The following is a 27,201-nucleotide window of genomic DNA, read 5'->3' as shown; positions in this document are numbered from 1 at the left end:
TTAACAAATAACCTTTGAACGAAAGAAGAAATAAAGACACAAACTCCTAGAAAATTGGTTAAAAAAAAGGGAGGGGGGAAGAATTATATTGAAAACCATGATGAAGGAAAATGGGCTAATATTGAATACGTTTACTATTGAAAGAATAAGCCCAAACATAAATACATCACTTATATAATCAAAGAAATCAGAAATGTTACAACAACAAAAAGAGGATGTTATTAGGGATAAAAATGAACAAAAAGGAGAAAAGAGATAAAAGTTAATTCTTTGAAAAGGCCAATAAAACAGATGAACTGTTGGCAAGTTAAATAGAAACAAAAATCTCTTAACATCAGGGACAGAAACAGATGTAACTACAGATATAAATGAAATCTAACTACCAGTCCATCCTAAAGGAAATCAACTCTGAATATTCATTGGAAAGACTGATGCTGAAGTTAAAGATCCAATACTTTGGCCACCTGATGCGAAGAGCTGACTCATTTGAAAAAACCCTGATGCTGGCAAAGATTGAAGGCAGGAGAGGAGAAGGGGACGACAGAGGATGAGATGGTTGGATGGCATCACCGACTCAATGGACATGAATTTGAGCAAACTCCGGGAGATGGTGATGGACTGGGAGGCCTGGTGTGCTGCAGTCTGTGGGTTTGCAAAGAGTCAAACACGACTTAGTGAATGAGCAACAACAACACGTGTAAATAATGGTTAAATATGAGAGTGATTCCCTGGTGGTGCATTAAAAAATATGGGATGAGTGACTTCCAAATGTCAAAAACTGACCCCAGAAGAGATGGAAAACTGAAACAGACCAAGGGGGAAGAGTTGGGAGAGGGAATTCAAATGGTTATTTAAGACGACAGGTTAGGCAGGGAGCTTGCGGGTAAGTTCAATGCAGCCTTTCAAGAAAGCTTAACTCTGAGGCAGTTTAGACTCTCTCAGGTGACAGAAAAACATGGAAAGCTCATCAATTCATTTTATGAAAATAAAATACATGTAACATATTAAAGAACTCGGGTAAGTATGGCACCCTAAAGGAACACAGACATTCTTGATCAAACATTAGGAATCCACTCCAGCCACAGCGCGGGCCAGTGCCTCCAGCCCGGGAGGCCGAGCCGCTCCCCGCTTTGCTTCTAGAACCTGGACGGAAGCCTGATTCAGGCCCTGGAGGCAAGCTCTCTGTGGAAGAGGAGGGTGTGGAGGGCGTGTGGCGACCTGGTGGACGTGGCGTGCCTGGGTGCCAGGAGGCCGCCGCGAGCCCTCCGAGCCATTGAGGCCGTGACCTGGCTCTGGGCCGAGGACAGCCTCGGGCAGCCTCTCCCAGTGGGCGGGCGCCAGGCCCCCCGCTGCGCCTGCGCTGGCTGGGCCACCAGCGGCCTCCGGGCCCCCGGGGGCCTGTGTTCGCGCGTGTCCTAACCTCAGGGCTCGGGTCTGTGTTGTTGATCCATTGAATTCCCAGGGTAGCCCTGGAAACGGCGGGAAGCGGGGGGTGGTTTGTTCTCAAACAAGAATCTTACTGTTTGCATAGCACAGCCTACCATTTAATTAGAAAAATATGTTTTTAATTAACTTTCTCTTGACAAACACATTGGCTTATGTGAAACGGGGGAAAATCCAGTCCGTGAAAGTGAAAGATGTTGTAAAAGGCAGGCCTCGCTCTAGCTCACACTGGCAGCCTGGCCACCTGGCCTGGATGCGCTGTGGGTGTGTGGCCGTGAGTCCTGAGTGCCCGGCCAGCGGGAAACACTGCAGCTCAGGTTCCCTGGGAGTGCGGGCGTGCCAGGGGCCTCTGCTGACTTAGGGGCGCCTGAAACCCCTCCCCGGCGCCCACTGCAATGGCCAGCAGATCACAGAAACTGGGAAACTTTCCTCAGAGCTGGAGTCAGGGACTTTGAGGGTTCCCGAAAGATGGAGAACAGATGAAGCCAACTGGCCCCAAAATAGGAGAATCGATAGTTGCCAGGGTTCTTAGAAAAATCGGACATAATATGCATAGATTTCAGCACACATGCTCTGCTAAACACTTGGCCAAGCAAAAAATGAGTGTGGGCAGAGAGATGGAAACAACATCCTGAACATGCTGTCAGCACCCGAGTGGAGCCCATGTGGGGACCCATGTAGGAATCCCATGTGGGACCCCCTTGTAGGGACCTCAGAAGCCAGGCTGGAGGGGTGCAGGGGTTGGGGGTTGACCTTCAGGGACCAAGGTCATAGGGGTTGAGTCACCAGGAAGGGCTCCAGCTGTTCTCTGAGGTCAGGCCGCACTCCCTATTCCCGGAACAGAAAAGTTCTGGGGGACTCAGCAATGCCTCTGGTGCCACTCCCCCACATCTCCTCATATCTCCCCACATCTCCACACATGTCCCCACATCTCCCCCACATCTCCTCATATCTCCCCACATCTCCACACATGTCCCCACATCTCCACACATGTTCCCACATCTCCACACATGTCCCCACATCTCCACACATCTCCTCATATCTCCCCACATCTCCACACATGTCCCCACATCTCCACACATCTCCTCATATCTCCCCACATCTCCACATATCTCCACACATCTCCTCATATCTCCCCACATCTCCACATATCTCCACACATCTCCTCATATCTCCCCACATCTCCTCATATCTCCCCACATCTCCACATATCTCCACACATCTCCTCATATCTCCCCACATCTCCTCATATATCCCCACATCTCCACATATCTCCCCACATCTCCTCATATCTCCCCACATCTCCACACATCTCCCCACATCTCCACACATGTCCCCACATCTCCACACATGTCCCCACATCTGCACACATCTCCACACATGTCCCCACATCTCCACACATGTCCCCACATCTCCCCACATCTCCACACATGTCCCCACATCTCCACACATGTCCCCACATCTCCCCACATCTCCACACATGTCCCCACATCCCCACACATGTCCCCACATCTCCACACATGTCCCTACATCTCCACACATCTCCTCATATCTCCCCACATCTCCACATATGTCCCCACATCTCCACACATCTCCTCATATCTCCCCACAGCTCCACACATGTCCCCACATCTCCACACATCTCTTCATATCTCCCTGTGTTTCCACACAGGTCCCCACATCTCCCCACATCTCCTCACATGTCCCTACATCTCCTTGCATCTCCTCATATCTCCCACATCTCCACACATCTCCCCACATCTCCACACACGTCCCCACATCTTCACACACGTCCCCACATCTTCACACATCTCCTCATGTCTCCACACATCTCCCCACATCTCCTCATATCTCCATATATCTCCCTATATCTCCTTATATCTCCACACATCTCCCTATATCTCCTCATGTCTCCACACATCTCCCCACTTCTCCCCACATCTCCTCATATCTCTATATCTCTCTCTATATCTCCACACATCTCCCTACATCTCCTCATATCTCCCCACATCTCCCCATGGTTCCCCATACCTCCCCACAACTCCCAATGCTCCCCACATCTCCCCCCGTCTCTACACATCTCTCCGTGGCTCCCCCACACCTCCCCATGGCTCTCTCATGTCTCCCCACGGCCCCCCGTGGCTCCCCTTGGAATCTGGCTCTCTGCCTTTCCTTTGAGCCTGAAATGTCTGGGCAGAGACGCATGAAACCCCTGATGGGTTCCTCTGTACCCCAGCTTGGAACAAGACCAGATCAGACCCCCTTCTTGAAAGAAGGAAAAAGAATTAGCAAGTGAGTTGCTGTCAGCTATGGTTCAGGAGAGCAGCCAGTCCCCAGAGTCTGATCTGAGGGTCTTGAATTGAAAAGTGAGAAATGCGAATCGTGTCAGAAAACGGTAACTGACTTTCTCAAGAAGGTGAGACCAGAGCCGGAGCCAGAGAGTGAACCATCCTCAGTGAAAACATGAGGGCTTGCCCAGGGCCTCGGGGAGGCAGGGAGAGCAGCCAGGGCGGCTGAGCTCTCTGAGACCCTGAGTGCCCAAGCACGGTGACAGGAAGGTGAAGTTCAAGGTCAGCAAGGAGGGCAGGGCCGAGCGGAGGGCGGGCTGCAGCGAGGTTTCAGTGGGAACCGCCCAGAGCAGAGCAGGCTCTGTAGGCCCAGAGGCACAGGTGTACACGCTCTGCAGCTGGGAGGCCCAGGGTCCAGCCAAGGGGTCCCTGAGCTCAGGAGATGCACGCTTTCTCTTCACGCTTAACACTGAGCGGCAGGCAAAGTGCTTCCGTTACAGTGCCGCCTGCCCCAGAGGCGACCAGGAAGGGGAGGAGCTGTGACGCCACGTGCAGACGCTGGAGGGAAGGGGGGCTGGGGTGGGGGAAACACGCATACACGGCCCCCAAGTAAAAGGACACAAAGGGGCCGTCACGGCAGGGAGTGTCCCGTCAGCGACGGGAGAGAAGCAGAGTGCAGTCAGCACACAGCTTTAATTTCTTCGAGAGACGGGAACACCGGAAAACCTGACCTGCCTCCCAAGAAACCGTGTGCAGGCGGAGAAGCAACAGTCAGAACCTGACACGGAACAGCAGACTGGCTCCAAATCGGGAAAGGAGTGCGTCAGGGCTGGATATTGTCACCCTGCTTGTTTAACTTGTATGCAGAGTACATCATGTGAAATGCCAGGCTGGATGAAGCACAAGCTGGAATCAAGATTGCTGGGAGAAATATCAATAACCTCAGATATGCAGATGACACCACCCTTATGGCAGAAAGCGAAGAAGAACTAAAGAGCCTCTTGATGAAAGTGAAAGAGGAGAGTGAAAAAGTTGGCTTAAAGCTCAACATTCAGAAAACGAAGATTGTGGCACCTGGTCCCATCAGTTCATGGCAAATAGATGGGAAACAATGGAAACAGTGACAGACTTAATTTTGGGGGTCTCCAAAATCACTGCAGATGGTGACTGCAGCCATGAAATTAAAAGACACTTGTTCCTTGGAAGAAAAGCTATGACCAAACTAGAGAGCATATTAAAAATCAGAGACGTTACTTTGCCAACAAAGGTCCATCTAGTCAAAGCTACGGTTTTTCCAGTGGTCATGTATGGGTGTGAGAATTGGACTATGAAGAAAGCTGAGCACTGAAGAACCAATGCATTTGAACTGTGGTGTTGGAGGAGACTCTTGAGAGTCCCTTGAACAGCAAGGAGATCCAACCAGTCCATCCTAAAGGAAATCAGTCCTGAGTGTTCATTGAAAGGACTGATGTTGAAGCTGAAACTCCAGTACTTTGGCCACCTGATGCGAAGAGCTGACTCATTTGAAAAGACCCTGATGCTGGGAAAGATTCAAGGCGGGAGAGAAGGGGAAGACAGAGGATGAGATGGTTGGATGGCATTACTGAGTTGATGGACATGAGTCTGAGTGAACTCCGGGAGTTGGTGATGGACAGGGAGGCCTGGCATGCTGCAGTCCACGGGGTCGCAGAGTCGGACACGACTGAGCGACTGAGCTGAACTGAAGGGAGGCTGACGAAGTGACAGCCAAATACACACAGAGCCAAGTGCAGAGTCCAAGGTCGGGGTGGTGGGGTGGGGTGGCACTGCCAGCACGGAGCAGAGTAGAATTCAAGACAAATAGCGTGGGACAGGGCACAGAAGCTTCCAGTTCACGTTAGACAGAGCGTGTCACAGAAATCAGAAATTAAAGACTGATAGAAATAAGAGGAGACATTGCCTCCCAGTAATTGTAGTGGGAAAATTCAACATGTGATTCTTAGCTCTGATAAACTCAGGAGACAGAATGCGGATGGAATATGTGAAAGTTGCATTTGTGAGGTTAATTTAATAGAGACATTTTGAAAATTGTAACCTGCAAACAGGAAACGGCTTTTAAATGTGCGTGGAACAGATACACGTGAACATACATGTGAAACGGAACACAGCCTGGGCCCCTCCTCTGCTCTCTCAGCCCCTCCCCCAGTGCCTGGGCACCTCACAAGCTCCCAGCCAGGACCTGGTCCCACGGCGGGTAAACCTGACCCCCGACCCCGCACACTTGGAGAGCGCCTAGGCTGGGCCAGTGTCACCTCTCCCTGCCCTGAGAGCACAGATCTGGGCGGTTGCAGCCTGTCTTGACCCTGCCCCTTGCTCGCTGTGCCTTGGGGGCCAAGTTGCTCCCTGCTCAGGACTCAGTTTCCCCAGTCTGTAAAGTAAGGGCTGGACCACCTCAAAGATGCTCTGCTCTGGTCAACCCTGAGGAGTCAGTTCTGTGGGGCCCAGTGTGCCTGGGGGCCATCTGCTTCAGCCAGCTCAGCGGCCTCTGACCACGTGCAGCTGAAACCTCTCCTTCCTCAGCAGCCCTCTCGGCCTCCCCGTCCCCCCACTGCCCTGGGGTGTGGGTGCTCGCCACCTGCAGCCTCCACCTCTTATAGCCCGCCGCACATGCTGGGCGCCTCGCCTGCAGCCTCGGGAGCGCCTCCTCCTGCAGAGCCCACATGGCTTGTGCACTGCTCAGCTTGTCCTCCACCTGGTGCCAGCCTGGGGGGCAAGCGGGGCCACTCGCCTGGCTCCCAGGTTCGGGAGGCACCTGCATGGCCCAGGAGACTGAGGCGCCGTGGGTCTAGGTGGCCGACACCCAGCTGGTGGAGAGGCCTCCGTCTGATCGTCCCCTGCTCTACTTGTCCTGCCTGGAAGCTCAAGGTCCCTAGGGGAGGTGATCCTTCCCCACCCAGCCTTCTCTCCTTCTGGCTTTGCCCCCGGAAGCCCCTCCCTTGGACGCTGTGGTAGGCCCCGGCCTGCCTCCTGAGCAGACCCAGTAGGGGGAGGGTACAGAAATGAGGCGGGGTGACCAGCAGGGCAGCGGCCCTCTCTCTGAGGGGGTGACGCAGGGCAGGGACCTAGCGGGGGAAGGGCCACGTGACTGCAGACGAGCTGGGCGCCGTGGTCTGGAGGCCCTGGAGGTCTCTGGACTAGACTCTCTTGTGATGCGGAAGCATGGCTGAGAAAGACCGCCGGCTGCCAAGTGCAAAATGCCCTCGGTGGGTGTGTGCTCTGAGGGCAGCCCCTGGGGCCCAAGCCTGGCGTTTCCTAGGATGACCCGTGCCATGGCACCCGGGGCAGGGCAGAGGTAGGAGGTCCCCTTCTCTGCCACGGCCAGCGCCTTCTGCAGCTGCCCTATGCGGCTGAGGGCCCAGGTGGGCTCGCTCTCAGCCTCGCCCTACCAGGCGCTCAGGCCCCCCGCCTGGGAGCGCCAGACGTCCTGGGGGGGACTGAGGTTGGGGGCAGCCCGTGGGTGGGCAGACAGTCCACATGCCCGGCTGGTGGCTGGTGGTGGGGCAGCTCAGGGCTGCTCGGGGCAGGGCTCATGGGGGTCCCCAGGGCAGCAGGGTGGGGGCTTGGTCCCCAGAGTGCAGGTCACCGAAGCACTCTGGGGTAACCTGGCCAGCCCCTGGGATGGGTCCTCGGAGGATGGGCCCTGTGGCTGGCGGAGCACAGAGACAGCTGGACAAGGGGGAAGCTGGGCTTCCAGTGGCTCAAGTGTTTAGTGGTGTTTGTCCCACTGGGTCCCGCCAGGGTCTCAGCAGAGCCAGGGGGGACAGACAGAAGGCCTGCAGCCCAAGTGAGAGTCTCCTCCCCGCCCTGCTAAGCCCCCCGGGCGTGTCCTAGCAACTCCCTTTACCCTTCCCACTGGGCATCCCACAGCTTCTGCGTCAGGTCCCTCTGGGCGTCCCTCATGGAGGCCCGGGCCCCTTCTGCCCTGCGGGCTCCAGGGCCGGGCGAGAGCCACCAGAGCAGCGAGCGGGACCGGCCCTCTGAGCCTGAGGACAGAGGCGACCGCTGGGTGCGCTGGGGGCGCAGTGAGGGTGCAGATGGCCACTGGGAGCGGTGGGGGCGCGGACTACCGCTGGGCACGGTGGGGGGTGGACACAGAGGCACAGGCGCCCCGACCCCTCACGCTGCTGGCCTCACTCTCAGGGAGCGAGGGAGAGCCCCGGGGGGGCTGGGGCGCCCCGGGTGGGTGAGAGGGTGGGCGTGGAGGGCACTGACCTCTGGTGGGGGGCCCTGCTGGCTCAGGAGAGGCCACAGGGCTCCATCCGTGGAGCCCCACGCTGGGGCGGAGCATGGACCACAGCTGGCCCCGCTGGTCCTCCGTTTCCCGCTGGGTGCCCTCGGCGCGGGCCGGCTCCTGTTTGAGGCCGTGGGCCCGGCCACAGGCCCTGTCCGGGCGAGCCTGGAGGCTGTCGGCCACGCCATCGGCCTGCAGCAGCTTCCGGGCGACGCCACGCAGCTCAGCCCAGAGGGCCCGCTCGGACCCTCGGCTCTCGCAGAGCTGCCGCTCCAGGTGCTTCTCCCGGGTCTTGGCCTGGGCCTCCACCTCTGCCAGCATCCGCCGCAGCCTCCGGACCTGTGGGACGGGTGTGGGGGCTCCAGACCCTCCAAGACTCACCAGGCATCTCGGCCTCACCCCGTCCTTGGGGTGTCACAGCCGGGGGACCCTTGACTTGCCTCCCAAAGCATGTCTGGCAGCGGGGACCCCTGAGCCCAGGTGGGGAGAGCACCCCAGGACCACCAAGCAGGTCCCGGCAGGCAGCATAGAGCCTGGCTGGCAGCCACACGACCCTCGCCAGAGAAGGTGATGGCCAAAGGCCGCCTGCTCCGGGGCCTGTGCGGGGCCAGCCCCAGGCCAGTCTGCCACAGCTCACCCGCTGTCGTCCTGAGTCCAGGGCCCCCGCCATGGGCTTCCAAAGGGGTAAACAGGACCAGCGGAATGCTGTCCCGTCAGCACACGCAGGCCAGTGGCCAGGCCACCCCTCCTCCCGATCACTTCACTCCCACCCCCCAAGCCCCCTGCCCCCGACCAGGACCTGTCCCCAGGGACCTCCCGCTGGGCCACTGTCCTCTCCTTCCTCTGGGTGGTGCAGCCCCGGGGCAGACGGGCCCTCCCTGACCCAACCATGCCTCTGCAGCATCCGCCCTGTCCCTCCCAATGCGGACACCCTGTCTGCTGCTGCAGACCCTGCCCACAGCCTGACCTGTGCCCCAGCCCCCAGGGTGCCCCTCTGCAGTCGGCTGAGGGGCCTCTGAATACTCGTGAGCAAACGGGGAATAAATGCAGCCGCCCCCGCCCCTCGGGAGGTGCCCGGGCCCCCACGCACGGTCCGGTTCCGGCCAGACGGAAGCCCCAGGTGCTGGGCGCCCACCTCCCACTGCGAGTCCTCGCGGGCGGCCTTCGCCTCAGCCACCAGCGTCTGCAGTGCCAGGGCCTCCTGCCGGCTTGGCTCCTGGGCACCCCGGGTCTGCAGCCGCACCAGCTCCCGGCTCTTTCTCTGGTTCTCTGCCTCCAGCGTCGTCACCTGGACATGGAGGGGCCACTGTGATGGGGCTGCCTGGGCCCCTGTGCCAGAAGGGGCTGGGGTAGTTGGCGAGCTGTGCTGACCCCCGCCCCTGCTCACATGCTCTGGGGAGAGGCCCCCCTCTCGGGCAGCAGACGGAATGCAGGGAGGCTGAGTCACGCCCCACTCAGGGCTGCAGTCTGCTCTGCGCCCTTGGGAGAGCAGGCTCTAGGAGCTGACCCCTTGGGAGAGCAGGCTCCAGGAGCTGACCCGGGCAGCAGACGGAATGCGGGGAGGCTGAGTCACGCCGCACTCAGGGCTGCAGTCTGCTCTGCGCCCTTGGGAGAGCAGGCTCCAGGAGCTGACCCCTTGGGAGAGCAGGCTCTAGGAGCTGACCCCTTGGGAGAGCAGGCTCCAGGAGCTGACCCCTTGGGAGAGCAGGCTCTAGGAGCTGACCCCTTGGGAGAGCAGGCTCCAGGAGCTGACCCCTTGGGAGAGCAGGCTCCAGGAGCTGACCCCTTGGGAGAGCAGGCCCTAGGAGCTGACCCCTTCAGCCACTCTCCAGCCCCTGCTGGTGCCTGCCATCTTGAGGCCGGGACCCTGAGGAGCCCAGAGAGGTGAATGATGCCTGGTGTACAGGCCACATGAACAAGGAGTGTACTTGTGCCTGTCCCTACAGCGATTCACCAACTGCAGTGTCTGTAGAAAGCTGAAAAAGTGTGTGCTCACGTTTGGCAGGCCTCCCACATGAGGGGGGCTCTAGGACCCCCCTGGGGTGAGCTTGAGACCAAGGCGGTTTGTCAGTGGCTGCGGCCTCAGAAGCCAAGGCCGGCTGATGAAGTGGTGCCCATCTGTTCACGCTGAGCTCGGAGGCAGCATGATGGGAGGAGCCCAGGCCACCTGGGGGTCGTGGGCACTGCCTGGCTGAACCCCCACAGCCAGCATCAGGCACCGGGTGCCAGAGAAGGTATGTCAGGAGAATCCCACCATCTGTCCCTCCGCCCCGTGTGGCTGGGTCTCCTTGGTGTGATCTTTGTGGAGCAGAGCCGTGCTAACCCCTGGCTGGATTTCTGGCTCCCGGGCTCCATGGGCATCAGGGCGATTGTTTTAAGCCAGGGAGTTTGGGGCTTGCCTTTATGTCTCGCTGGCAGGCCCAACCTGGGCTCCGTGGGTCTGAGCCGCACTGCAGCTGCGGCTCCCAGCCTGGGGACAGTGCCCTGGGGGCCTGGAGGCGGGAATGGGGCTGCTCCTGGGGTGGGGGCCCAGGGTGGCGCCCTCACCTGTCTGCGTAGCTCCTGGAGCTGCTGCTGGGTGTCCACGGCCGCCCGCTCCGCCTCCCGCAGGCTGGCCCGCAGCTCGCCCGCCTGCTTCTGGGCCGATGCCCAGGCCTCCTCCAGGACCAGGACCTTCTGCTCCCTCTCCTCCGTGGAGCGCTTGAAGCTGAGCGGAGGGGTGAGGGCGGGCTCAGGCTGGGGAGCGCGGGGCGGCTCCGGCACCCCCAGGGGACCGTCCTGGAGACCAGCAGGCCGCCATCTCCCTACCTGCCATCCTAGCTTCCCAAAGCCCAGCCTCTGCGGGCATGCTCTGTCTGGGTCGGACTCTGCAATGGCCGCACCGCTCGCCAGGGCCATGTCTCAGCCCCTCCCCGGGTCTCAGCCCCCTCCTCAGGTCTCAGCTCCCCCCGCCCAGGTCTCATACCCCCAGGTCTCAGCCCCCTTCCCTGATCTCAGCCCCCTCCCCAGGTCTCAGCCCACCCCCGCTGGGTCTCAGCCCCCCTCCCTGATCTCAGCACCCCCTCCCCAGCTCTCAGACCCCCTCCCCAGGTTACACACCCTTCCCGGGTCTCACACCCCTCCCCAGGTCTCATACCCCTCCCCAGGTCTCAGCATCCCCTCCCTGGGTCTCAGCACCCCCTCCCCGGGTCTCAGCCCCCTCCCTGGGTCTCAGCCGCCCGCTCCCCAGCTCTCAGCCCCCTTCCCTCATCTCAGCCCCCTCCCCAGGTCTCAGCCCACCCCCTCTGGGTCTCAGCCCCCCTCCCTGATCTCAGCACCCCCTCCCCAGCTCTCAGCCCCCCTCCCCAGGTTACACCCCCTCCCCGGGTCTCACACCTCTCCCCAGGTCTCACACCCCTCCCCGGGTCTCAGCATCCCCTACCTGGGTCTCAGCATCCCCTCCCCGGGTCTCAGCACCCCCTCCCCGGGTCTCACACCCCTCCCCGGGTCTCAGCATCCCCTCCTCGGGTCTCAGCACCCCCTCCTCGGGTCTCAGCCCCCTCCCTGGGTCTCAGCCGCCCGCTCCCCGGGTCTCAGCCCCCTTCCCTGATCTCACCCCCTCCCCAGGTATCAGTGCCCCCACTCCCTGGGTCTCAGCCCCCTCCCTGGGTCTCAGCTCCCTTTCCCAGGTTACACCCCCTCCCCAGGTCTCAACCCCCCTCCCCAGGTTACACCCCCTCCCCGGGTCTCAGCCCCCCTCCCTAGGTCTCAGCCCCCTCCCCAGCCCCGTCCCGGCCCCCATGGCCCCTCTGAGGCTCTCTGTGAAGGCCGCAGCACCCTGCAGGCCATCCTGCCCCTGGGGGCCTCCTTCGCTCCCCAGCCCTTGGCCGTCTCCTTCCGGCCGCTCGGGGCCTGTCTCCCCTACTGGACGGAACTCCTCAAGGGTGGGGACAGGCCCGCGACGTCCCAGCCTCCCCTTCCCAGGCCTGCACTGTGGACTGTCTGGGTGGGCAGCTGGCACCCGGGCCTGGCTGGTGGGCCCTCTGCACCATCGTCGGGCCCCGCCCTGTAGGACAGCCTGTGTCCCACCGCCCTGCCCCCGGGGCCTAATCGGGCTGGCTGGAGGGAGCTGCTCCTGGGGGCCGCCCTACCTGGCCTTCTCCTGCTCGGCCCGGCGGAGGGTGGCCCGCAGCTCGGTGTTGGAATCCCGCAGTGCGTCCTTCTCTCGGGCCGCATCGGCCAGCGCCCGGCGGGCGTCCCGGGCCTCCTTTTGCAGCCCCTCCTGGGTCTCCTCGCTGCCCTGCAGCTCCCGGTGCAGTGCGGCCAGCGCCTCGTGGGCCTCGTCCAGCTGTGCCCGCAGCGTCTCGGCCTGAGGGGGAGCGGGTGGCTCTAGGGGCGGTGGAGGGCCACGGGCCGGGGTCTGGCTGCAGCAGTGTCCCCTGCCTCGGGTCCTCCAGCCTTGAAGGAGAAGCAGGAGGCCTGGCTTTGCCCGGCCCACTGAGGCTGCAGGGGAGCTCCTGGGGGCCCATCCCAGACCCCAGCAAAGAACACCCCGACCCTTTCTGATCCTGAAGCACCACTGGGCTCCCTCCCCGCATGCCCGGGACGTGGTCGCTGGCCAGCAGGGCCTGTGAGGGACATAGCTCTGCCCACAGTGTGCACTGGCCCCACCTGCTGTCCCTCAGGCCCACTCTTGTCCTTCAGTGAGGATGTGGGGCCCCGGCCTGCCCGCCCCGGTGTGGACAGACGCCTCGTACCCTGGACTCTGGAACCCTGCCCCGTCTGCGGCCTCAGCTCCCACTTGGTGAAGGGGGCGTGGAGAGACAGGGTGTGGAAAGATGGGATTGTGGAGAGACAGGACCGTGGAGAGATGGTGGAGTGGGAGACGTGGGGAGTGGAGGGACAGGTCAGTGGAGGGACAGGACCGTGGAAGGATGGGCCGTGGGGAGGGCTGTCTCTGGGCAGGCTCCCTGATGATTCTCCGGCTGCAGCAGAGCCACCGGGGCCAGGCTGTTGCCGTCTCAGGAGCGGGTGTTGGGGCCTGCGCCAGCATGGAGGGCCTCAAACCCCAGGGAAGGCTGTGGAGCAAGTGGCGACCTCAGGCTGCCCTGGGCCTGTGTGCCGAGCCAAGCCGGGAGACGGGGCAGGTGCGTCCTTGCCCCCTGCCAGGCCTGTGCTGGCCCCAGAGAAGGGCACTCGCCGTGCCAGAACTGCGGTCTGTGTCACCCCATAACTGGGGCCTCCTCACCCACAGCTTCCAGGCAGGGCCTGGGGAGTCAGTGGTTTTGTGAGTCTGAGAGCTCAGCTGAACCGCGGGTAGGGGGGTCAGTGGTCCAAACTGCCCTGGGACACAGGTTGCCTGCAGACCCCTGGGCTCAGCCCCTGCTGGGGGGCCTGGAGGGGACTGCAGACCCCGGGAAGGGGCAGACCATCCTGGACGCAGGGACTGTGGGGTGGGGGCTCGCCGAGGCTCGGCCAGGACCTCGGGTCTCCCCTCTGACCAGGGAACCCTGGAGAAGGCATGTCCCCCCCCTGCAGGAAGAGAGGGAGGAAGCCTCCAGGGGAGCCACGCAGAGTGGTGTCCGGCGCCGGCTTGAAGCGAGCCCACTCTGGCTACTGCAGCGGGGCACTCTGCGGGTCTCTGGCCCGCTGGCTCCCGCGTCCGCCCACGGTTCCTGTTGTTCTGTTTTTGGGAAGGGCCGCTCTCCGCTCCCCTCCCGCCCCCCACATGTGGGAGCCACAACCGTGAGCAGCGTTTTCCGCCGAGCTCAGCAGAAATCCACCCTGAAGGTCAAGCACCAGGGAGAGGGCCTATCCATCATAAAAAGCTGTTTTCATTTCCCAGGGCTGAGGAGATGAAAACAAGCAAAACAAACGCGGGCCCCTCCCCCCGCCGCGTGAGAACAGCCATCCCTTTTACAGGAATCTTACGGCCAAATCGCTTAATGTGATTATAATAATTATTTCTTTACTAGAAATTGTATAAACAGCCTCTTTTGAAATCTCCTGCAGGGAGGTGACCCGAGGGCTCTGCATGGAGGCGGGAAAGCAGGGGAGAGGCTGTGCGGGCCCCAGCCCTGCGTGTGAGCACACGGAGCATGTGGCGTGTGCATCCACACACATCTATGTGTCCACCCGCGTGTGTGGTGCACGTGCACGCGAGTGTGCATGGACTCGTGCATGCTGCTTGCTGCACGTGTGTGTTGTCCATATGTGCTTGCATATGTGAATGCATTTACGTGAGCTGTCACTGTGTTCCTCTGCATGGGAGTGTGTTCTTTACATGCATGGAGGTGTATGTGCTGCATATGAGCTGCGTGGTGGGTGCATGCACACACACACACAAGCATGCACACACGCGTGCACACATGCACACATACGCACGTGCGCACACATGTACACACGCACACATGTGTGGACCTCAGGCAGGGCTGCCAGAGGCCTGGATGTCCCTCCAGTTTAAAGGCTGTGAAATGTTATGGTTTCCATGGTGACTCTGGGCCAGCCTGGCGCCTGGGAGGGCTCTCCAGGCTCCCTCTCTCTGCCATTGTTCCCCCTGCCCCCCTTACCCGCTTCAGCCTCCCCGTCACCCCAGCCCTTTCCTGGGGCCCCTCTCCTTTCTGGGGGCAGCGATCAGGGAACCCAAACTCCCCACGAGGCCATGCTCTCCCCCTTTACCCCAAGCACGGATGTGCCCAGCCTCCCCGGCTCCTCCCCCTGCTGCCCCCCGTGTTAAAGCCTCACTCTGCTTCCCCGTGTGGTCGCTGACCAGGCCTGACTTTGAAATCTGTTGAAAAGAGACCTTTCTCTTTGGGGCCAAAGTAAACAGGCTGTCATGTTAAATCACGCTCTCTTCCTCTGGCGGCCCCACTTGGGGTGCCGGGGGTGGGCCCAGCCCCTCTCCTCGCTTGCTGCGCCCCTGCCAGCCTTGGCACCCGGCCCGGGAGTGCATGAGGTCGCGGGCCCCGCAGCCCCTCCCCACCCCGTGCCCTCCTGCCCTCCCCCCTGCAGGCGTCCCTGGGCCTGTCAGAGCCCTTCGTCAACACCTCCCCGATCTGCCTGCTGAGCCCACTCACCCGCCCGCTCGCCTGCCTGGGGCCTTTCCTGGCCGGGCCCCCCCAGGACACCTCACCCGGCTCCTGGAGCCTGCAGCTGGCCTCAGGGCCTTGGCAGGGTAGCACACGGCTGCCCCCAAGCACACCTCTAACCCCGACCCTGGAGCTGCGTCCAGGGTGGGCAGTGCCCCTCGCCCAGGGTCTCTCCACTGCTGGTTGGACGTGGCCCCTGGCTGGGGTCCCTGGTGCCCGCAGGAGCCCCCATGCTGCCCCTCACCTCTCTCCCTGTGCTGCTCCGCTGGGCCACCAGCGCCCGGAGCGTCTCACGCAGGGCCCTGGCCTCCGTCTGGTGGGCAGAGATGGCATCCTCAAACTGGGCCTGCAGGGCCTTCAGCTCTGAGGCCACGGTGCTGATGGTGGCCTGGGGGGTGCAGCAAGCGGTGTGGGGTCAAGGGGCCGCCCCACGTAGGGGCAGCAGGCGGTCCGCTTTGGCCCCCGCACACCGTCCTGGGCCAGCTGGACAGCTCACTCAGGCGCCGCGAGGCAGGGTTGCCACTCTGGCTGACCCGGTGCTGGGTCCTGAGGGGTCACAGTGGTGAAGGGCGTGGGGGCGTGGTGGGGGGCAGAGGCCCCATGTGGATCCCACGGAAGAGCTGACTGCTCCCAAGCTTCCAAGCAGGACGTGGCATGGGGGACGCCCAGCATCTACCCAGCTCTAAGTGCGTAAGAACTCGTGACATGCCTGGGAAGGGTTGGGGGCTCTGCCTGCAGCCCTTGGGCAGGGTCATCCTGGTTCAGACCCTGCGGCCAGGCCCCTAGCTCGGACACCCTTTGGGAAGGGCCCAGCTTGGCCTGACTCTGCTTTCCTGTGGTCCCAGCCCAGGGTGCTCCCTCTGCTGACCAAGGGGCGCCCAGAGCAAGAGCACCCTGCTCCTTGAAGCCCCTCCTGTTGTGCACGGGACGCCACCTGCTCTCTCTGAACTCAGGCCCAGCCCAGCCTCCCCCGTCCGGGGCCCTGCTGCTGCCACCACTGGGGCTCTGGGGGTGACCCCCAGGACCCCTGGATCCACAGGCCGGTGCTCGAGGGCTCTGGCGGGGGGCGCTCCATCAGGCGTGCCCCCGCTTTCGGGGAAGGAGCCCTGCCGGTGCCGCCTGTATCCCCGGCTGCCCCTCTGCACTGAGAAGTGCACCTTGCCCGTCAGGTCTGGCTGTGCCCCTAGGGTGGCCCCAGGGAGGCTGCAGCGAGTGCTCTGTGTTGCCCGGTGGGGAGGGGTGGCCCCTGTGGTGGTGCGCCACACGGCATGGCCACAGCCCCTCCACCCGCGGGGGCCTGCTCGCAGGTCACCAACAACTGGTGTTCCCTGGTTGCCTCTTCTTCCCATCCTCCCCCTCCAGTGGATTTTAATTTCCAGGCCGAGGTGACGAAAGAACCTTTTATGAGCTCCTAGAAGAGTTGGGCTGGCAGGCGCCTCCACCCCAGTCAGCTCGAGGGAAGGCTCCCAGGGGACCCTGCCAGCCGGGGCTTCAGCTCCTGGGTCTTGGGGGTCTTTCCTGGTCCCCTGACCACAGGGTGGGCCAAAGGAGCAGCTGGGCAGAGGTCGGGGAAGCGAGCCCCCAACCCCAGGGAACTTCTACAGCCCTCCAGGCTGTGCCCATGGAAGGGCCATCTGGCCTCGGGCGTGGGACCGATCAGGGCGGGGGCTCCCGGGAGAGATGCTCTTGGGCAAGACTTTCCCGGGTGCCAGGAGCTGCTCTGCTCAGTGATCCGGGGATCCAGGTCCCGTGTCAGGCAGCAGGGGGTGAAGAAACACCCTGGCAGCCAACTCCTGATTGCAACACTCCTCCTCCCAGCCCAGTGCCCCTCTCCCCTCCACCCAGCGGGCCCCCTGCACCCCTCCCAGCCCAGTGCCCCTCCCAGCCCAGTGCCCCTCCCCCTGCCCAGTGCCCCTCCCCTGCCCAGTGCCCCTCCCCCACCCAGTAACCCCCTGCCCAAGGCCCCTCCCCCTGCCCAGTGCCCCTCCTCCACCCAATGCCCCTCCCCCGCCCAGTGCAGTACCCTCCCCACCCAGTGTCCCTCCCCCCGCCGTCTGGTAAGTTGGCGCAAACTGCACGGCCTCCCCGGGTCCTGTCTTCTGGGCGGCCAGCCCTCGGTCAGGAGGCACGTCCACTCGGCCTCTTGTGGGCAGGCCCCAAGCACGGCCCTGCTCGTGGGGTTAGCTCTGGGCTTGACCCTGCAGCCCACGGGCCGTCCACTCACTCGTTTCTGGATTCACTGAGTCGTTCACCAACAGAGGAGCATCTAACCCTGCGCCCCTGGGGCTGGGGACACATGGGGCACCAGTGGGGAAGGCATGTGGCCAGGCCGGGAGCACAGAGGCAGGAGGCAGAGGGGACAGGGTGCGGCCCGGCTGTACCAAGGGAGTGCCCTGAGGGGAGCAGGGAGCCGGGCCTGGCCTCGCCTGTGATCAGCCCTGACCCCTGCAGGGGTTCTGTCCCCCAGCCCCAACCCTGCCCTGAGCCATCACCCCTGCCCCTCCTATCTGCTCCCCACCAGCCCCCCGGGGTCCTGCCTGACCGCACCAGCTGCCCGAGCCCTCCCCCTGTCCTGCCACCCTGCCCTGCCCCTCCTCCAGAGCAGCCCTGGTCTCTGCGGCACCCCACTCCATAAATGGGCCCACGGGCTGGGGGCATAGGGCCCAGGGGCCTACCCTACTCCCCGGAGTCTTGGTTGCTGTTGCCTGCCCCACCCCCAGACATGGACTCCTGAGGAGGACTTGGGGCCCCAGGTGGCCAGCCGGCTGCCCGCAGTGGCCTCCATGCCCTGTGGGCCTCTGTCCACTGGCCCAGGCGGGCAGCTGCCTGCTGGGGTCTCCCGGCCCCTTGGATGCCCCCTCCCGCCCTGCTCGGAATTCTCTGCAGGGTCTTTTCCGGGCAGTCTCTGCCTCAGGTCCAATGCGGCCTCCCCAGCTGCGCTTGTCCTCTGGGAGGGGACTCTCCAGAGAGTCAGCCGAGGCCTCTGAGCCTCTGGCAGCCGCGCCTCAGCATGCCAGGGGGGCTAGCGGCACAGACCCGGGCTCTGTCCCCCTCTCGCTGGTGTCAGGCCCTCCCCTCTGCGGCTTCTGCAAGGGCGTGGGGCCTGCCCACCCTCCCCTCCCTGGTCCACCCCACGCTCCCCACCCCATCCCGTTCCATCGCCTTTTCGTCCCATGGAGACACTGTCCCCCCGGCAGGGAGCCTGGGTCATCTGGGGGAAACTGAGGTTCAGGTGGCTGGGGTGGGGTGGAGGGGAGACCCCCCGGGAGCAGGCAGGGAGCGGGTGCCTCTGGGGTCCGCTGTGCCTGCTGGGCCGTGTGGGCGGCCAGGCCAGGCGTCCGGCTCTGGCCCGGAGGGGCTCACCTCGGCTTGTTCTTGCTGGCCCTGGGCCTCCTGCCGTACCAGCTGCAGCTCCCCCCGCAGCCGGCTCAGCTCCGCGTCTCGTAGAAGCAGGGCCTGAGTGACAGGGGTGGGGCGCTCCTGAGCAGGCTGGGGGCTCTGATGGGGGGCTCAGTGGGGTGCTGGGAGTCACGGCCCCGACACCAGGACAGCGGGCTCTAGGAGCAGGGAGCCCCTCGGAGGCAGCTGAGTCCTGGGGGGGCGGGTCCCACCTGCGCCCCCCTCGTCTCCGCCCAGGATGCCCCCCCTCCACCGGCACCTGCCCAGTACCTGCTCTTCCCCAGCGTAGGTCAGGGGGCTTCATGGACCACCTCCTACCTGGAGCTCCCCACCCACCCCAGGCACAGAGCAAGAACCACGGACAGGTCTTAACCTCCCCAGACGCTCTGCGTCGCTGAGAGTGAGGGGTGGGCAAGGGCCCCCCGGGGGTGCCACATCGCACCCACTGGCCCCAAGGTGGAAGGGCCCTGCTCTGTCGCCAGGCTGGGAGGGGACTCAGAGTGACTCGCAGTCAGTCACAGACATGCCTCCCCCCACGCCAGACCCATCGGGACCCCTGAGAGTCCTGTCACAGTGCGACAACCCACATGTGCGTGTTTACTTATCTGTTCAGTCACTCAATGGTGCGTGCTTCAGGACGGCACGGGAGGGCAGCCTGGAGGCATGTGTGTATGAGCCTGGGTGGGATGCCCTGCTTCCAGGGTCTCCAATGATTATTTCTAGCGTTACTGATATCAGTCGCAGAACTCCCACCAAAGGGAGGCCAGCAGAAGGAAGGGGGGTGTCCCTGTGCCCCCCAGGGTGTCATCAGCCGTGGAAAAGGCCCATCTAGGGGGAGGGGGTCTGGGAGAAAGGATACGTGTGTGTATGACTGAGTCCCTGTGCTACTCACTGGGAACTGCAGCACTGTTAATCGGCTGCATCCCAATACAGAGTGCTTTCGTGTTAAAAAAAAAAGACCACGTGTGAGCTCAGTGTGGAAGGACCCATCTGGTTGGCGATCCCACGAAGAGAAAGGCCTGGGGTGCTGCCTGTGCCGCAGAGGTGGGCACAGCGCTGTTGGTGCCCGCCTGCCGGTCTGCGCGCAGCCGGGGGAGCGTGGAAACCCCGAGCGTCCCCAGTGAGGGGCTTCCGTTTTGGACCCACCCTGAGACCGCACCTGAGCTTGTGATCGGGGAGCCGCAGAGAGGCCCCCACTCAGCCTAGGGAGGAGGCTGATTACACCCATGCAAGCCAACCCCAACAGAACCCTGAACTTGCGGGTTTAAACATCCTGATTCGCCAGCAGGTGACCTGCCCTGACTGTGAAGAGACGACCCTTCCCTGGGTCTCTCCACCAGACTTGTCCTGACCTGCGTCCTTTACAGCGAAACTGTAGCTGCGAGTCGTGCTTCCTGGAGTCCCGCGGGCCACTCGCGGGCAGCAGAAGCTGAGGGGCTTACCCAGAATCTCACACCGTCCCTGGACGTCGGTAGGGTGCCTCCAGGTCCTCCTTTGCCCCCCACCCTTGCAATGCTGCCACCCTGCAAACGCTTGCTTCCTCCCTCCCAGGATGCAGGAGAGTGGAACAGCAGAGGACACGGGCTTTGGTGCCCAGCAGGTGCACGGAGCCACTCCGGGCAGGTTATTCACCGTCTGCGAATCTGTTTCCCACCAGTCAAGGGGGCCCCGAAACAGGGCGCCCCTTCCAGTGTTCTGAGGATGAAACCAGCAAAGCAGAAGTCTGACAACGAACCTTGGTTATTCCTGCACTGTGACTCTTCCATCGCAATTTGTAGTTTGCACTAACATCTGAGAGTCCCATGCGATAACCCACATGGAGGTATTCACTTATCTATTCCGCCCACTCAGCAGTGCGTGCTTTAGGATGGCATGGAACACTGAAAGAGCCTGGTCTCGGCGGGTAGCTGTCACATGCCCAGTATCTGCTTAGAGGCTGGTTGGCTGGTTGGCTGATGGATGAACACACTGACGGATGACTGGTTGGCTCATCAGACAGACTGAAGGATAACCAGATGCACGGATGGACAGTGGATATGGGTGGGCAGCTGAGTGTGTGGACAGAGGAAAGGGCCTGTAAGTGGCTGACAGATGAGTGGTTGAGCGAGTGAGTGCATGGGTGGCTGAATGAGCGGATGGATAGTCCTGACGGTCATGTGTGTGCATAGCTGGATGGGTATTTAAGCAAATTGATGGATAGATGTATGGTCAAGTGTGTGGATGGACAATTGGGTATGTTAATAGATGGCCAGATTTGTGGGTGGATGGCTGGGTGTGTGAATAAAGGATGAACATTCAAGTGGATAGAAGGATGACGGACAACTGAATGGAAACACAGTGCGTGCATAAGTGTGTAAATGTTATTGTTGTTCAGTCACTAAGCTGTGTCCAACTCCTTGTGACCCCATGAACTGTAGCCCGCCAGGCTTCCCTGTCATTCACTATCTCCTGGAGTTTGCTCAACTCATGTCCATCGAGTCAGTAATGCCATCTAACCAGCTCATCCTCTGTCGTCCCCTTCTCCTCCTGCCTTCAACCTTTCCCAGCATCAGGGTCTTTTCCAATGAGTTGGCTCTTTGCATCAGGTGGCCAAAGTACTGGAGCTTCACCTTCAGCATCAGTCCTTCCAATGAATATTCAGGGTTGATTTCTTTTAGGATGGACTGGTTGGATCTCCTTGCACTCCAAGGGATTCTCAAGAGTCTTCTCCAGAACCACAGTTCAAAAGCATCAGTTCTTTTGAACTGGTCTCAGCCTTCCTTATGGCCCAACTCTCACATCCGAGCTTGACTACTGGAAAAAACCATAGCTTTGACTAGATGGACTTTTGTCGCCAAAGTGACGTCTCTGCTTTTTAATATGTGTCTAGGTTGGTCATAACTTTTCTTCCAAGGAGAAGCATCTTTGAATTTCATGGCTGCAGTCACCATCTGCAGTGATTTTGGAGCCCAAGAAAATAAAGTCTGACACTGTTTTCAGTTTTTCTCCATCTATTTGCCATGAAGTGATGGGACCGGATGCTATGATCTTCATTTTTTGAATATTGAGTTTTAAGCCAGCTTCTTCATGCTCCTCTTTCACCTGTATCAAGAGGCTCTTTAGTTCCTCTTCACTTTCTGCCATAAGGGTGGTATCATCTGTGTATCTGAGGTTACTGATATTTCTCCCGGCAATCTTGGTTCCAACTTGTGCTTCCTCCAGCCCAGCGTTTCTCATGATGTACTCTGCATAGAAGTTAAATAAGCAGGGTGACAATATACAGCCTTGACATTCTTTTTTTCCTATTTGGAACCAGTCTGTTGTTCCATGTCCAGTTTGAACTCTTGCTTCTTGACTTGCATACAGATCTCTCAGGAGGCAGGTCAGGTGGGCTGGTGTTCCCATCTTTTGAAGAATTTTCCACAGTGGTTGTGATCCACAGTCAAAGGCTTTAGCATAGTCCATGGAGCAGAAGTAGATGCTTTTCTGGAATTACCTTGCTTTTTTCTAAGATCCGGCGAATGTTGGAAGTTTGATCTCTGGTTCCTCTGCCTTTTCTAAATCCAGCTTGTACACCTGCAAGCTCTTGGTTCACATACTATTAGAGCCTGGCTTGAGGGATTTTGAGCATTACCTTGTGAGAATGTGAAATGAGTGCAATTGTGAGGTAGTTTGAACATTCTTTGGCAATGTCATTCTTTGGGATTGGAATGAAAACTGGCCCTTTATAATATGTACATATATGTGTGTGTGTGTATACAGATATACGTGTGTATATTTGTAAGTGGGCAGATGGGTGAATGTCTGGATAGACAGGTGGGTGGATACGTAGATGGATGGCTGGACAGGCAGATGGATGGACAGATGGCTGGGGGGGGTGGAGAGATGGATGGAGGGACTGAGTGGAGGGTGAATGTGCACCAGGAGTGCGGTGGGAGATCAAAGCTGCAACTACAGTGACTCTCACGGCGACTCCCACAGCCCGCTGACTGGGCCGGAGCAGGCTTGGGGGTGGATGGGGCCCGCCTCACAGCCCCCGTCACGCCTCTCACGCCAACCCCCGCAGCCCACTGACTGGGCCGGAGCAGGCTTGGGGGTGGATGGGCCCCGCCTCACGGCCCCGTCACCTGCTGCTTCTCGTGCTGTAGCTGAAGGAGACTCTCGTCTCGCTCACGCCTTAGGCTCTGAATTTCCTCCTTCAGCGCCGCCCTCCTGGTTGCATTCTTTGCCACCAGCTCCTTCTCCTGTTTCAGCCGGCGTGCTGCTGCTTCCTTTTCCTCCATCAGAGACAGACTCAGGGTCTCCTGGGCCGAAGGAGAGGGACAGGTGTGAAGACGCATGGGTCAGAGCTCGCGCGAGCAGCAGGCCTCTGCGCTCCTGAGTGAGAGCAGGTTCGTGGGCACCGGGGCGGGACAGCTGCCGGGGGACCGTCCCGGCCAGCCGGCCGCAGGGCCTGTCTCCCGCAGTGACAGGAGCTGTGGAGGGCTCTGGGCCTCAGCATCCACCACGCCACGGCCCAGTCACAGCTCAGAAGCCGTTCTTGAGCTCAGGGAGTGCCAGGCACCCTGACAGCAGTGTGTGTGAGGATGTGCCACACAGGGTCTGCCCGCCTGGGACCAGCGGACGGCTCGGAGGGCACGGAGCTCCCTGCAAATACGGGCCTCAGACCGCGGCAGGTCAGCCTACACCCGGGGGCACCTCTTCTGTGAGGGACACAACATCCAGGCATGCTGTGAGCGGTCCTCCGGCCCGCCTGCCACCCGCTGGTCTCCTGGCCCACCGCCCCTGCGGACACAGCAGACCCCTGGGCAGTGACCGGGCAGACCTTCTCCCTCTGGAGCCGGGCGAGGTCCTCGCGGTGGGCCAGCGCCCGGCTCTCCAGGGCCAGCTGCGCGTCCCGCTCCTGCTGCGCCGCCTGCCGCCGGAGCCTCGTCTCCTGGGCCTCCTGGACGCTCTGCAGCTGCTCCAGTTTCACTGCCGAGTGACAGGCATGTCCAGACCCGTGGGGAGGCCCAGCCCCCAACACCCAGCCGCCCGTGGGCCCCTGGATCTGGGAAGGCTGCAAGCTGGTGGGACAGAGCCCCCCGACCACTCAGCAGGCGCATGTCTTGATGGCAGCCCCCACAGGGGCACGGGGTTGGGCAGGGGCTACCACGTGGACCTGTGACAGCCCATCCCGAGCCTTGGGCCGGCAGCAGGCCTGGCAGGTGCCCGCCAGTCGCAGACGGGAGTGGCAGGAGCTCTTGGGTGACCTCAGACGTGAGCTCCCTGCTGTGTTCGGGCCCCATTGGGGCGCAGTGACTGGGGGCTGCCCACCAGGGGACAAGCTCAGGGAAGCGGGCAGAGGGGGCCCGTCGGAGCAGCACCTTGCAGGGCCTGCCGGGCCAGCCGTGCACCCCGGGCCTCTCCCTCCAGCTGCTCCTGCCGCGCCTGCAGCTGCGACGCCAGCTGTTGGGCCTCAAAGAGGCTGCTCTCCAGGGCGTCCCTCTCGGCCCTGCAGAGAGTCATCACAGCACAGGCGAGTCACCCACACCGGCAGAGGACCCTGCTGGACGAGGGGCAGCGCGGAGCCTATTTGCTAGGAGGGTGTCCTCCAAGGCCGGGCTGTCCATCTGAAGGCAAGCAGAGGATGGCTCATTCATTTTAAATCTCTAAGAATAGACTGGCGCCCACACAGAAAGTAGGTGGATTAAAAAGCTAAATACAAAACCAAAAAGGTAACAGCTAAGCAACTCTGAACTGTAAAAAGCGTAGAAAAAAGTACAGAAGGGTATTTTATAGTCTTAAGCGAGACACAAAAGCCAGAAGACAAAAATAAGGAGGCCAACAGTTCTGAGTACATTTAAAGAGAGGGAGGCAGAGTTTTGTGCAGAAAAGATTCCACAGATCAAGTCAAAAGATGGGGGACAGACTCGGAGACAATATTTGCACTAAACATACTGTAGTTAATATCCATCGAGTACAAAGAGCTCCTACCGATCAATGACAGAAAGTGGCTTATCCTATCCTACGGGAAAATGAGAATAATGGCTGTTATTCACAAAGAAAACAGGAATGGTGAATAAACACATGAAACTCACTAGTCCTCAAGGGGGTTCAGATTTCACCTGTGCCGTTTCATCCATCATGCATCACATTAGCAAAGCTGAAAACAGTGATCATATCTCTTGTTGGCAGGGGTGCGAGGGCCACTTTGGCAGACGGGGACTAAAGCATACTCTGTGTGTGTCTTTCTTTGGACCAGCAATTCCAGTTCTAGGGTCAGCGCTTTAGAAATACACGTGAACCGATGACGCAGTCCAGGACACTGCCTGTAGCCTCACACAGGGCCTGAATCAGACTCAGCGTCAACGCGAGAACATTTCAGAAACCCGGTGCATCTCGTCCGCTGCTAACGATGGTGAGGAAACTCTCTGCCCGCCCTGAGAAACAGCCTCCAGCACAGAACACACGCAGCACCATCCCTGGGGTGAAGCTGCCTCTGAGTCTGGGCACAGACAGGGCCAGTCAGAAAATGCCTGGGATGAGCTCGGCGACTCAGCAGCTCCCGCTTCTGGGGAGGGTGATGGCAGGACCCGCCTCTCCGACAGCGAGTCCATCAGTCGCCAGCCAGACAGCGCGCCTGTGTTCACGTTGATGGTTATGTGCTGTGTCCTGCCCTGAGGCACGGTGAAAAAAACCCACTGGCCAAACAACAAGGACACTCCACAAACACTCAGCACAGACGGCGTGTGAAGACACAGCCCACGCCCAGCCCCAAACAGGCCGGCGGGCCAGGGAGCGCTGTGGGCGCAGAGGGCCTTGCCTAGCCTGCCCATCTGGCCCCCGAAGCCTCCCTCGGGCCCTGCACACGGCTGCTCTAGCATCGGGGTGGGGCGTGTCAGCACCTCCCAGGGAGCCCTGGTGTCTGCAGAGCCCAGGAGCCTCGCTTCTCTGATACCCGCCCCCCAGGTCCCCGCCATCTAAGCTCCCACACGTTCTCCACCCCCCACGTCCATGTGCCTGTGTACTCTGCCTGGAGGGCTCTTCCCAGTTTTCTGTCTGCCTCACACCCACTTTCTCCCAGGCGCCCGCCTGGTCCCCTCTGGGGTCGTGGCCTGTGTGGGTCAGACACTGAATGGTAACCCAGAGGGAGAGACTCTGAGAACGAGTCCAGTCTCTCCCTCATCCCGCCTCCTGGAAGGCAGCTGGCACCACGAGCAAGGGCGTGGGGGTGCGGGTGAGGACCCAGGCCATCTCGCTGAAGCCTGAGAACTGAGAGGGGTCCCTGGTGCTGCAGCCTTGTCAGGGCCTGGGACTGGGGGCCAGACGACCTCAAAACCCAGGGTCCTCACTCATTAGGAGAAGCAAGTCACGTCAAGCACCTTGTCAGCAGAGGCTCAGACTGGTCACTGGGAAACGCTGTATAGTGGGCATGTGACTCTGTCTGGGGTCTGCAGGACCACCGTGTACAGAGACCCTGGGCCCAGTGGTCACGGGTGAGTCACGGGAGGATCCTCTGACCAGGGCCTGTGAGCTGGCCAGCAAATGATGGCGGGAGGAAAGAGGCCCCCGACCCCTGCCCTGAGTGCCAGTGGGGCCTGGGAGGGGCCAGGGGCAGAGCCTGGGACCCTCTGCTGCCGCCGACCCACAGAGACCTCGTCAGGCTTCCTGCTGCAGTCTGTGCCCACAGTTGCATTGGGAGGGGAGTCTTCCCTCTTTCCTTCCCTCTTTCTTCCATGACGAAGTTCAAGGACCGCGGGCTCTAAGTTTCCTCATAGCCTCTAGTTCTGGAATTCTGGGAGGAACTCTTTCTACAAAAATACTTGGATGTTCCTTAGACGGGCACAAGGTGCAGAAAGCCATGACCTGTGGATGTCGTCAGAGGTCACAGGCCAGCTCAGTTCACCAGGCAAGTCTGCAGGACACCCCTTCTTGCCTACGAGTGTCTGTCTCAGCTCTCCTGGCAGTGACCCCAACGGTTTCAGGGTTTACCATGCCCCCCCAGCCTCATGGCTCCTTGGAGCTGCTGCCACCCAGGCTCCAGGAATAAGCACAGGGCCACAGGCTGCCCGTCTGAGCCCTGTGGCTCCCAGGATCCACTCAAGGACATCAATGGCTCTGTGTCTGCTGGCCATCTTGCCCGCTTTCACCTTGAGCCTGCCCAAGAATGACAGGGGAGAGGCGGGCAGTTGAGGGTACCATGGGAGTGCATGGATCCAGCCTTGCCTGAAGCCGTGTATACCCGGTGCTGCTCAGGTCCGTGAGCAAGACTTTCCCCACCTTTCTGCTGGTCTGAGATGGGTTTCTGCTGCCTGCCACCTGGCCAGCGCAGCCCCGTCTCTCAGGAAGGCTGTCCTAGGCACATGTGCCTCTTCCAGGGGCTCCTTGGGCCCTCAGGCACTGTGTTCGCCCCTCATTTATAGCCTCTCTCCCATATACACACACTTGCTCTGCCCCTGCAGTCACTGGGTGACTGCCCATCCCCACTACGTGGGCTCCTGGAGGTCAAGGCCACACGAACACTTGCTCGTAGTCCCCAGGTACCTGAGATCGGCTGCCTCCTCGGCCATGAGCTGACCTTGCTTCTCCAGGGCCTCCTGCTTGGCCAGCAGCTGGACTCGCTCTTCAGACAAAGCCTCCTTCTCCTGCAGGGCCCTCTGGAGAGCGGCCATCTGGGCCTCCTGGTCCTGCAGGCTTTGGGCCAGCTGCTTCTCCAGGGCCTGTTTCTTGCATGTGACCTAGAGGAGGAGGAGGGGAAAGTCCAGCAGAGAGA

The 27,201-nt window shown here is 60.9% G+C and overlaps 1 protein-coding gene across 6 annotated transcripts in view; it reads right to left on the bottom strand.

Moving 5' to 3' along the window:
* Nucleotides 1-27,201, bottom strand: part of CROCC2 (ciliary rootlet coiled-coil, rootletin family member 2) — a 68,718-nt gene that overhangs the window by 9,828 nt on the left and 31,689 nt on the right. For 5 of the 6 annotated variants that reach the window (XM_027538155.1, XM_027538158.1, XM_027538156.1 and 2 more), the window contains exons 16-25: nt 26,973-27,166; nt 23,813-23,940; nt 23,272-23,420; nt 22,574-22,750; nt 18,432-18,524; nt 15,313-15,456; nt 12,132-12,349; nt 10,549-10,708; nt 9,137-9,289; nt 7,983-8,340 (exon numbers count right to left, since the gene is read on the bottom strand). In XM_027538155.1, the coding sequence (XP_027393956.1) occupies nt 7,983-8,340; nt 9,137-9,289; nt 10,549-10,708; nt 12,132-12,349; nt 15,313-15,456; nt 18,432-18,524; nt 22,574-22,750; nt 23,272-23,420; nt 23,813-23,940; nt 26,973-27,166 (1,774 nt within the window). Of the gene's footprint in view, nt 1-5,745; nt 6,951-7,982; nt 8,341-9,136; nt 9,290-10,548; nt 10,709-12,131; nt 12,350-15,312; nt 15,457-18,431; nt 18,525-22,573; nt 22,751-23,271; nt 23,421-23,812; nt 23,941-26,972; nt 27,167-27,201 lie in introns of those variants that run through there. The other variant, XM_027538160.1, reaches the window with a different exon arrangement.

Source organism: Bos indicus x Bos taurus, chromosome 3 (assembly GCF_003369695.1).
Source record: "Bos indicus x Bos taurus breed Angus x Brahman F1 hybrid chromosome 3, Bos_hybrid_MaternalHap_v2.0, whole genome shotgun sequence".
Lineage (NCBI taxonomy): Eukaryota > Metazoa > Chordata > Mammalia > Artiodactyla > Bovidae > Bos > Bos indicus x Bos taurus.
The sequence above is the reverse complement of the archived record's forward strand: the minus strand, read 5'-3'. Positions and strand labels throughout refer to the sequence as shown.